General features: G+C 53.0%; 1 protein-coding gene across 1 annotated transcript; it reads right to left on the reverse strand.

Moving 5' to 3' along the window:
- Nucleotides 1-445: 445 nt before the first annotated feature.
- On the reverse strand, nt 446-4,346 carry LOC117654065 (tudor and KH domain-containing protein homolog). Its single transcript, XM_034400209.1, has 11 exons — nt 4,216-4,346; nt 3,761-3,873; nt 3,509-3,671; nt 3,292-3,422; nt 3,076-3,181; nt 2,804-2,988; nt 2,528-2,638; nt 2,347-2,445; nt 2,019-2,257; nt 1,763-1,925; nt 446-1,674 (listed from the first exon to the last, which is right to left on the reverse strand). Exons 2-11 carry the CDS (start codon nt 3,845-3,847, stop codon nt 1,216-1,218), a joined length of 1,743 nt encoding a protein of 580 aa, XP_034256100.1. The 5' UTR covers nt 3,848-3,873; nt 4,216-4,346; the 3' UTR covers nt 446-1,215.
- Between the last annotated feature and the right edge of the window lie 6,557 nt (nt 4,347-10,903).

The following is a 10,903-nucleotide window of genomic DNA, read 5'->3' on the forward strand; positions in this document are numbered from 1 at the left end:
CGTGCCGCGGATATTGCGACTTTGGACGCAAAAGGCGGGCCGGCTGATCGCACGGCATGGCGCACGGCCGTCGACCCTCTTATCAAAGACGAAGACGAAGAAGAAGAAGAAGAAGCAGCAGCAGCGGCTCCCTGCCACGTCCGGACGGTCCGGACGCGTCCGCCATGGCCATCCCTGGGCAGCCGGGCCCTCGGCCGGGCCGGTCTCTAGGCCGGTCGGGGAGGTGGCGAGGGCCTAGCGAGGTGTGCGCCGTATGCTTCATCTTGATAATGTGGCTTGTATAAAAATGAACGGCCGCCTTGCCACCGTGCCAAGCCTTGCGGAACCAGTGTGTCGCAACGGCCGCCAGACGAAAACCACCGTCCCTCAGAAAGACACTGCTCGCCTCTTTTCAAATCCATCTAGAACTCGAGGAAAGCATGGGACACACACGAGAACACAAAAGTAACAGAAAACAGTTATATTTCACTCTCAGACTAACAGTAGAATGTTATGGTAGAAAAATAATGCATTCTGGTAGCACCCAATTCATTTAAAATACCTATAGTATATGAAAGATCTTTCTCTGGACACGAACTGATTCAGCAGTAGTCCTAAGTTATCATTACAGTGTATGCATGGAACATTTGATACCTGTAACTAAAAAAGAAACCTAACTTTAATGTTATATAATACAAATGTTGACAGAAAGGCAGAAGACATCTCTACTTCACAACAGTGCGATCAAGCAATTATGCTTATACTCCAAGCAAGAAATTAATTTACTGCTCTACTACTGCCAAAAAAAAAAAAAAAGGCAGAAATCACAGATATTACCTAAGATTAATAAAATAAAACTCCTATGAGATTCCCTCCATCTAAATTTCTTTAACAATAGAAGTTTACATGTCATTTATGGCATAATGGCAAGACATAATTTGGCACTCACAACAAAATTGTATGTTAACTTGATGCAATAAAAAACAAAACTAGTACTTTTTGATTTAAAATTTCTGAGCACGCTTCAATGGTATTGCAACTGTAACTATGTCCTCTGTCAATAAATATGATAAACATTTTGTTCACAAACCCAATAACAATTGCTTGGAAACAAAAGATAATGAGATGTATGCATGATTGCACTTACAGCAATCCTTAACTAACAGTTATTGAATGATAGGAATCACTGTACATGACACAAGATAAATAAATGCATGCGTTGACTTGAGTGTGAATTTAACCTAAAGTGAAACCATCATCAGATTCGTCATCACTATAATCCTCTGGAAGAAATACAACTTGCACAGGATCACTATTCTTTTGAGTCTTCTTTGAATCTTTCAAGGGTTCAAGGGTTTTTGGTCTAAAACCACCAGCTGCTTTCTTGCCTCTTTCTTGTTTTAAAAATGAAGAAGAGTCTGAACTGCTACTCTTTGCATTCGAAGTAGATGCCTCTGGGCCAAACACTTCTGATGGTGACATTTTGAGAGGATCAGGACTTTTCACAATGGGGCTCTGCTTAACATTGTTCACAGTTTTGTTGAGCGACTGAGGTCTTTGAGAGGATGAAGCATTCTGGGAGGAAGCAATAAGGTTTGGTTTAGATGTGTTGCTTTCATCAGAGGTTTCATTAGGAGATGGACTTTCCCAGACCGCAAAGCCCTTCTTCACAAGCTCCTCTCCAATATTTATGTTCTTTAAACAGATAAAGACCACACAATGAAAATCATTTAAGGTAAAAATCTGAAAGAATGATTGTATAAATGCAGAGATTTTTGCATACCTTGTCATGGAGTTCGATGACTGGCACTGGGCTACCAGCACGCTGACCTCTTTTGTGGACGCTTTCTCGATAAGTCACAACATGGGCAACCTTCTTTTGCCAAAGAGCTACATCAGCTAATTCTTCAAACAGATCTGCAGCTTCAGTAGACCATTTATCACCACTGAAAATAAAACATAATGAAAAATATGTTCTGACTTATAAGAAGCAAACTTTAAAATATTACCACTAGCAGATATGAAAATAAAATACATACATTGGCTTGACATGGGCCAGAGCACACTCAATGGCTTGAAAATAGAGACCTAAGAAATCAGTGCGCAAGTCAAACAGCTGCTTGCGTTTAACTACACATTCATCTCCATAGTCTCCATAATAAAGAGTCACTTTTGATTCAGTTGGATCGTATTCATCTTCTTCAATTGATACTATTTCTGCTCTATACCATTTGTCATCATGCTCAAAGGGTGCAGCAACAATTTGCCCAACTCTGATCTATAGAAAGAGAAGGTAATTTTGGTAAGTCCTTGGACCAAGAACCAACAAACAGAAACATTTAACATTTTTTTTAAAACAGTACCAACCTCCTTGAGAGTGTGCATCTCCAGATTTTCAGGGTTACCATAATACTCAGTCATTTTATCAACAAGTTGATCCAACTCTACACCCCTGGGACTGACAGACTATTACAAAGAAAGAAAGTAAGACAAGATAGTATTTTGCTTCAATGAACTTCACCACTGAAAACATCATCACAAAGCATACCTGAACCCAAAACTGGTGTGGGTCAACTGCAGCAGATACAAATACATCAAAAAAGCCATCAGAGCGACTTGAATCAAATGTAGCTCTTTTGAATGCTGTTGGCTGTGAATCCTGAAAAATGAACAAATTGAAACATGAGAATTCTGTCTGATAGAGGTTTAAGAGATATACTGCAACGCAAACTTTGGACAGAAATAAAAGTTTGAGAAAAGTATAAATATTTTTGACTGCTACACTACATTTCACCATTAAAATGAGAATATTGAAATAGCAAACCTGCTCATCAGGAGGGGCCACTAAATAGTTGTAATTATCTTTAGGTTCTCTTCTTGGTGATCTATTAGAAAAACTTGTTTCAAATCTGCGGCGCATGTCTTCCTCCTCAGCAACTTTTTCTTCAATAAGCGATTTGGCATAATTGATTTGTTCAGAAGTGCCTTTCAGAACTATTCTTGTCTCAGCTGCCAGAACAAAAGAAAAACAGAACAGTTCAGTTCCTCACTTCAAAGATATGCTAAGAAGGACAGAGTAAAATTTAGTATACTAACATCGTTCATTCTGACCAGTGCTATCCACCAATATTTTGGCACCTGAGACACGAGTCATGCCCCTTATTGTTTCACCACCTCTACCAATTATTCGTCCACAAGCTCTCTAAAAACATGAAAGAGAGAAAGTTGTATTATTTTATAAACAGTGTGGACAAAGCAAACATGACGATAAAGATAAAATTTCACCAACAGCTCTAAAACTGTGAAACTTACACTAGGTACAAGCATTTCATGAGATATTATTAAAGGTTGATTGGTTACGATTTCATGGATCATGGACTCTGCCAGCTGAGCAGCATCTCTTGTTCCCTGGATAATAACCACTCGAAACTTGTCATTCCCCTCTGCAAAGAGATTTAAAAGTAGAAAATACCAAAGTGAAATAGAAATTCTACATAGAACCACAAAAATGAGTTATGGATGCTCTTACGTTCATCACTGCAGTTTATACGAGCTCCTGTTTTCTCTTGGATAGCTTTAACATTGCAGCCACCCCGTCCAATAACAGTCCCAATACACTCATTAGGAACTTGAACTTTTATAACAGTTCTCTGCGAGGTCCTTAAACCACCCTCCACTCCTGTTTCTTCATCCTGAATAAAAAAGAAAGCAATCTTGTTACTAACAAACATTCAGGACATTCCAGTGTCTACCACATCACGATATAAAACGTTAATATTACTTTGCGCAGAAGAAGATAGACAGCAGCTGCAGTAAGCCCCGTAAACGAGAGTCCCAAAAATACTAAAAGACGTGATGAGGATTCCATTGTGAATAGTAATTTTGCTGTAAAATCTGGAAACAGAAGAAAGAAGTGAAACATTTCGATGAGTTATAAGGACACCTATAACCTCAACTTTGGCCGGACATCGAGACATTTAGACCGCAGGGTTACAATACCATAAAACAAAGGTAACAACCGTTTCTTTTTTGAATAAATGATATTTGAAAGACCTCATTAATAAATTCCATGAACGTCAAAAACTTTTTCTTAAACTGAAACAGTGAAACAAAGTTTTGAGAACTTCTTAAGAAACGACTATCAGAGAAAGTCGTAGATATTCTTGTGTTAAAAGAAAAACAAAGTAATCCATCATTCGAAACTGGATTCAATTTAAAATGTCACTCAAGACTTACATCAGGTGTTAAGGCTAAAGTTGACCAGATTCACATCACAACCCGCGTTTGTCGTCGTCTCGCTCTCCTCGCCTCGTCGTGTCGTGGTGAAGACCTTGATATGAGAAATCGACGCGAACCCAGATATGAGAGTGTGGTGGTGCGGAGAAAGGGAATGCCCGAGAATTCACTAGCATCCGCCGTTTCCTGCGTTTCCGCGTTTCGTTTCTCCGAGACTTTTCGACGAGGACGAGACGAGCAGGGAGGCGGGGTCATAATTAATTCTGGCTTACAGTCCCATAACTAGAGGCGAGAAGGACGAATACAAATGTCTCAAACAACGGGCAAGGCTAAACAGAAACAGAAGGATGAAGGAAAACATCACTCATAATTTGTGCGAATGAAATGAGGTAGTCGTTCTTCACGACGAACAGTGGGCATATTTTAACTGGCAAGTGAATTGGGCCTCCATCGTGCCGCTGTGGGTTGGTTGTACCTTCACAGTCCCTCCTCGCGCCTCGCCTCGCGCCCGGCTGGAAGGCATCCCATTCGACTCAGCGCCCGGAGGGCAGGCCTCCCATCGGACAGCGCATCCCAGTTCTGTTTTCTGTCTTCATTGCGTTTCTTTGGTTTCTTTTACCTACACTTCGTCGCTGTGGTGCGTCGCGTGGTCACGCAGATTGCGTTCGACAATGTCACTGCACATCAAGCCGAATAATAATAATCATCATCATCATCAGGCCTCTACACACAAACACACACGGGGGATTCTGGTTGACCACAGGCATTTGAGAGCGATTCCCCGTTCGTTGAGCAGTTCTTCGAAGCGAGGCGGGAGTTGAAATGCAAACTTTCCGATCACTTTTACTTTTTCGAAGCAGGTGGAGTCCACCAGCCAGCTGGAAGTTGCCAAGGGTTCCCGCCGGGCCGGAGGATTGGGGGGGGGGGGGGGGCACAGTTGGCGCTTGATAACGCGCCTGGCAGGGTCCGCCCCGCGCCCCGGCATGGCGGCATGGCGCAGTGCTCCGCGGTGCTCGCGGTGGTGCTCGCAGGGCCGCAGGGTCGAGCATCGACTCCACTCACGCTTCCTTCCTGCCTGTGACATGGAGCGGTGCGTTGCGCAAGGAGCCGTGCTCAAGTTACTCACGTTACATACTACATTATGGGCTCTCGTCGCCTGGGTGCTGCCGCCGTGCCGCCACCACGCCGCCGCGACGCGGCCCCGTAGCCCCGTGGCCTCGCCGATGGATGGATGGCACCTTTAACAATCCGGTGATGCAAGACGGCTAATGAGGAAGGCGAAGACTATTACTTTTCTTGTGGACATCCACTTATGATCTCGTGATAAACCTCGGTAAAACATACCGGTCGCGGCGGTGGCGGACGTTTTCAGTGGAGTAGCCTCCACGTAGAAAGTTGCCCGACTAGATTGGTGATGCTGCGGCGCGGCTGCGCGGCCGCGGCCGGCCCACGACGGGGAGCTCGCCGTGTCGCCGTCGGCCGCCTGTTTGTAAACAGTGGCGGCGACCGCGCGACCGCCGGCAGGTGCGAATGCGTTCAACGAGGTGCCCGACAGTCTGGGAGGCAGCCAGAGGCGCCAGAGGCGGCGTGCTTAGGCAACCCGTGGGACGACAAACGGCGTGTCCATTCCATTCTCTCTCGGAGAGTGTTTGTGCAGGAGGAGGCGACGTGTGGGGGCACCGCTTGGTTACACGCTACAGCGCTTGCGTCGCTGTCTCTCCCGCACTCCCGGTGCTGTCCGCCGAGGTCCGAGAGAGACAGGGAACCGAAAGCACCGTTCGGCATCAGCCCGGTGGCCCCGGGGGTCAACCACGCCAAATGCTCCAAGTGACTTGTTTGGACGCGGCGGTGCGCAGTGCGCGGTGCGCGGTGCGTCGCAGCTCCGCGACGGCGCGGCGTCACGGCCGCCCAAATGGGTCAACGTGATGCCGAGTGATGCCGAGGTCCCCGGGGCCCCGAGGCCCCCGTCGCGGCGGCGGGTGTCGGTGACGCAGGCTGACGTCATACGGTGACGGCAAAGCGGCAAAGTCTCTGACGGTAAAGAGAAGGCAAGGCGGTGATCACTTCGGCAAGCGGATTCTGCGGAATGCAGTTGGTGGTGGCCGGCGGCCAGGCTGGGCCAGGCTGCCCCCAGGGTGGAGCGGCGCGGCGCGGCGACCGCGCGACCTTGCCGCGCGTGCGTCTCCCGTCTCCGCCGTCCCGGCGGTCCAGGCGGTCCTGGCCGGCGCGCGGTTCGGGGCCAGCCGGCCAGCCGGCCAGCCGGGGTCCGCGACTGCAGCGCGGTGCAACGCTCCCCTCTCCCTGCCGATGAAGGACCCGCTCCTGGACCAGTCCCTCACCGGCCTGGACTTTGCACCCAGCCCGCTGCCGTTTTGCGGCAATGTTTCGCTCGACACGAGGGACGAAGGTGGACGAAGCTGGACGAAGGTGGACGAAGCTGGACGAAGCTGGACGGAGCTGGACGAGGCCTGCTGTTGCTCCTTGGGGTGTCGATCGCGCCATCGAACTGGCTTCGCTCGGCAGCCCGATCCCGAGAGTCACTCCGTCTCTCTCGCACTGATGGGGCGTGCCGTATAGGAGCGAGAGCGACGAAAACGACCCTCTGAATCAGTCTGCAGGCCACAGCCCAGCATGAATCAACAGCGTGCAACCTTTTTCCAGAGCTGGTTCCAGAGTTCCAGGAGGCGAGGCTGCCTGCGGCTGCCTGCTGCCTGCCACTGCCCGCGCGGCTTGACGTGACGAGACGCACGCGCCGCCGCGCGCCGCAGACCGATTCCGCCTCACTAGAGACCTAGAGACTGACGGAGAAGCGCGGGCGCCGATAAGCGCACCAACAATTTCTCATACTCCCCGCGCGCGGCCGGAGAGCTGTCTCATAATCCAGACAAAATGGCGGCGCACGCACTTAACGGCTGGAGAAGGTTTTTCGGCCACAGCTTCCAAACCGTTGTAGATAGACGGGTATAGTAAGCGAGCCAATTGTAGGTCTCTGTACAAGCTACAATCGGCTCGCTTACTGTACCACTCTAACTTGAACGGTTTTCGAGCTGTGGCCGAAAAACTGTTCGGTCTGTCTGCTGCGCTCCGCCTGGCCCCACCTTACCGCACCGCTCTCCGCTCCGCTCCCTGTCCCCTCCCCGCTCCCCTCTGGGCCGGGCCAGACAAAATGGCCGCCAGCGCGCGACGGCGCCCGCGCTTCTCCGTCAGTCTCTAGGTCTCTACGCCTCACGCCCCGCGAGTGCAGTGCAGTGCCGTGCCGTGCCGTGCCGTGCCGTGCCGTGCCGTGCCGTGCCGCGCACGCTGCCGCAGCCAGTGCGCCGTCCCCCGAGAGCTGCTCTCTGCTCCGCGGCTCCGCGGTCTCCTCGGTACGGCACGCTGGCTGCGCTGCCCGAGGAAACGCCGCCACCTGACGCGCCTTTCTGGAACTTTACTCTTTGTGACGAAACGCGGCGGGGCGGGGCGGGGCGGGGTGGGGCGGGGCGGGGCGGCGCATACGTGTTCTTCTCTTCGTTCTTGGCGGCGTTGGCGGGCAGCGTGCAGCGTGATTGGGCGCGTGCTGGCGTGTCCCTGCGGCACGCAAGGAGACCTGCCCGGTGCTCGAATTGCCATCATCGGCGGCCGAAATATCGGTCCTCGAGGCCGGGACTTCCCTGCCGGCTGCTTCCGCAGAGTCGCTCGGTCTCTCTCGCACTCATGGGACGTCCCGCGGGGTTCGAGAGACAAGGTGACGAGCCGCTGCCCGAATGAGTCCGTTGGGGTTCGGCGTTCGATTCCCGGCGAGCGGAGCGCAGCGCAGCGCGGTGCGCGGGAGCCGGGCGTGCGGCCCCAGCGCGGCCCGGCCGGCATGTTCCGGCAGGAGCCCCCTCCCCCTCCCCCTTCCCCGCCGGCCCTGCCTTGTTCGCCGCGTTGCTGTTCTACCTGTTCTTGCAACAGTCGACATAGGCCTACTTACGACGCCTTATATTGCGTTATATGTTTATCCTCCTTCGCACCTTCTTGTTATTTCTTCCAAATTTCAAGGTTGCCCGGGCCGGCTTGGCCGCGGCTCCGGCCCCTGGCGTGTCTTGGACCCGGGCGGACCGGCTTGGAGTCCGCGCCGGCGCCCCGCCCCAAAACACTCCTTCGCCGGCGAAGCCGTGTTGGTTTGTTGACACGAACAGGGCCAGTCGATCACCGCATTGCACCGCTGCAGGCCAGAGCGGGGCAGCGAGGCTGATGGCGCCCCGACGACCCACTCGGCACGCCGCGGCACGCCCTTCGCTCTGTCTCTCTCGCACTCTCGCGGTGTCGCGTGGGGGTGCGAGAGAGACAAAACGCCGCGTTCGGAATGTGGCGCTCGGGACGCTGGCCGCGCCCCCCGCCCCCACCCCGCCCCCACCCCGCCCCCGTGTTGCAGGCCGTTGGGACAGACGGAGCCTTCCCTCCCGCGGGCTGGTCCGCCGTGCTGCTCGCCGCACGCGTGGCCTAGCGTGGCCGGCCGCGGCGTTTTGGCAACAGGATCCCCTATTATTCATAATGACACGGGGGAATCCTCGCCGACCCTCACGCCACTGCAAGCAGAATACATTCATTTGAGAAATAAGGGAATAGGAGAGCGTCTACCTAAAGGAATGTAAATACCGAACAATTGAACAGTTGAACAATTACAAAATTTTGCGGGGCAAGCGACGAAGGTGCAAGAGTCAAAATAACAAAATTTTGATGTCACTTTAAATGTCTTACAGTGACATGTGAGCTATGACAACACCAAGAAAAATTTCTCAATATTACGAATATTTTGAGGGTTTTCATTGTAAGATACTTTGCAATACGAAGAGAAAGTCCGTTCTATGATTGCGCCATTTTCTTCGAAAAGTAGGATATTTCTTCGCAAGACACTTGGAGAGCTCTTCAAAATTATCGCTTCCGTGGACCTAAAATGTATTCTAACGAACTTTGTAAAAAAACACAATAAGAAGTGCTCCCGACCCGTTGCAGTGTGTGTTTCGGCCGGAATCCCCCCAAAAGGGAAGCCTCGCGTGTTTGGCCACGAATCGCTCCTTCTCTTGACCTGGCCCAAGGCGAGCTGCAGCGGCGGGGCGTGGCGGGGCAGGTCGAGGCGAGGCGGGGCGGGGCGGGGCAGGTCGAGGCGAGGCGGGGCGGGGCGGGGCGAGGCAGGGCAGGGCGTGGCGGCCGGACCGTGACGCGGCGGAAATTTTGGCGCGCGGTCCTGAGCCGCCTTATTTATCGCTCTGTTATGAACTAGTCAAAAGAGTTGAGCCACCGAAACCGAAACGGAGGCACCCCGTGGGTACTGATCCGGTCGGTACCAAAACTGATCCAGCCGGTGAAAGGCTGTGGGCTGATTCCGAACATCGTGTCGCTCTGTCGCACTCGCACACTCCATGGTGCATCCCGCACGGGTGCGAGAGAGACAGAGCGACGAAGTGCCAGTCGGAATCGAGTCGCTGGGAGCGGATCGCACGCACGGCGAAGGCACTGGAAGGCACGGCGCTTTGTCGCTGCCGCGTTTCATTGGGCGGACCGGACCGCTCGCCAGCGAGCTCGCCGGGTTCCCGCCAAGAAAGCCATTGGCGCCTCGCTTCCCACGGCGATGCATCTCCCCGATCCGCCCCGCCCGGCGCGTTGCGCGGGGGAGTTTGGCGAGTGTCGGCAAAGTCAATGCTCGGAGAAGTGCGAAAAAAAAGTCTCGTCCAAAGTGTTGTTATCTTTTAGTAGCGTGAGCACCTTTGCCGTTGGGTAGGTCAACTGTGAGGGAGGTGTTAAAGTGGTTTTTCTTCACTGTTTGAAGAGTAAAGTTGTGGTAAAACAGGAGGAGAAGGGCGATAAGGTGATGGAAAGCAACATGTCTTTGTCGTCTGACAGTGAGTGCTCGCTTTCGATTTCTTCCATAGCTTCCAGTGGCTTCCAGCGCTTCTTCCAGCGGCCGCGACGTGATGGGCATGTAACCGCTCGCAGTGTATCGACCCTGGAGGCACCTGGAGGCTCGTGGAGGCTCCAGCCAGACTGTCAATCCGAAGATACGGCTGGGCCCGGCGGCCCGGCCGTCTGGACGATGTCACCCGCCGTCCTTGGCAATAACTTTCTCTGGCCTGGCTGGTCAGGGCGGCGGGGGCAAGGGCGGGGGCAAGGGCGGGGGCAAGGGCGGGGGGCCGCGCCGGGGTCACGTCCAGGTGGCGGTGCAGTCGCTAACGCCCCGCGACATTTACATGGCGTCTCAAAGGCGACTCGTATGGACATTGTCGTTAACGTCAATGTGTTTGTCCTCGCGAGGTCCCCGTCAAAGGCCTCCCGTGTTTGGCCGCCGGCCGGCCGGCCTTCTGCGTCCAGGGCCCGAGCGCCTCGACGGGTGGTCTAGCAGCCAGGCGCTGGGGAACGACTATAACGCCGTCCGGGTGGTTCAGGCAAGCCGTGCGTTGCACACGGCGGCAACACGGCGGCATTGCATACCTGCTCAGGGGCAAGTATGCTCAGTGGCGGATCCAGGGGGCAAAGTAGCACTTTTTGACTACCTTTCGGGCGGCTATCTAGGGGGACCATCCCCCCCGTATCCACGCCTGAGGCGGCCTGGAACGACAGCCTCTCAAGTCAGGACCTCCTAGAGCGCCTGGGAGGTAGGCCGCGCCGTCGAGCAGCCGTGCGTCGCACAAGACGGCATTGCCTACCTGCCAGGCGGCCTGCAACGACA

Source organism: Thrips palmi, unplaced genomic scaffold (genome assembly GCF_012932325.1).
Source record: "Thrips palmi isolate BJ-2018 unplaced genomic scaffold, TpBJ-2018v1 HiC_scaffold_10, whole genome shotgun sequence".
Taxonomy (NCBI): domain Eukaryota; kingdom Metazoa; phylum Arthropoda; class Insecta; order Thysanoptera; family Thripidae; genus Thrips; species Thrips palmi.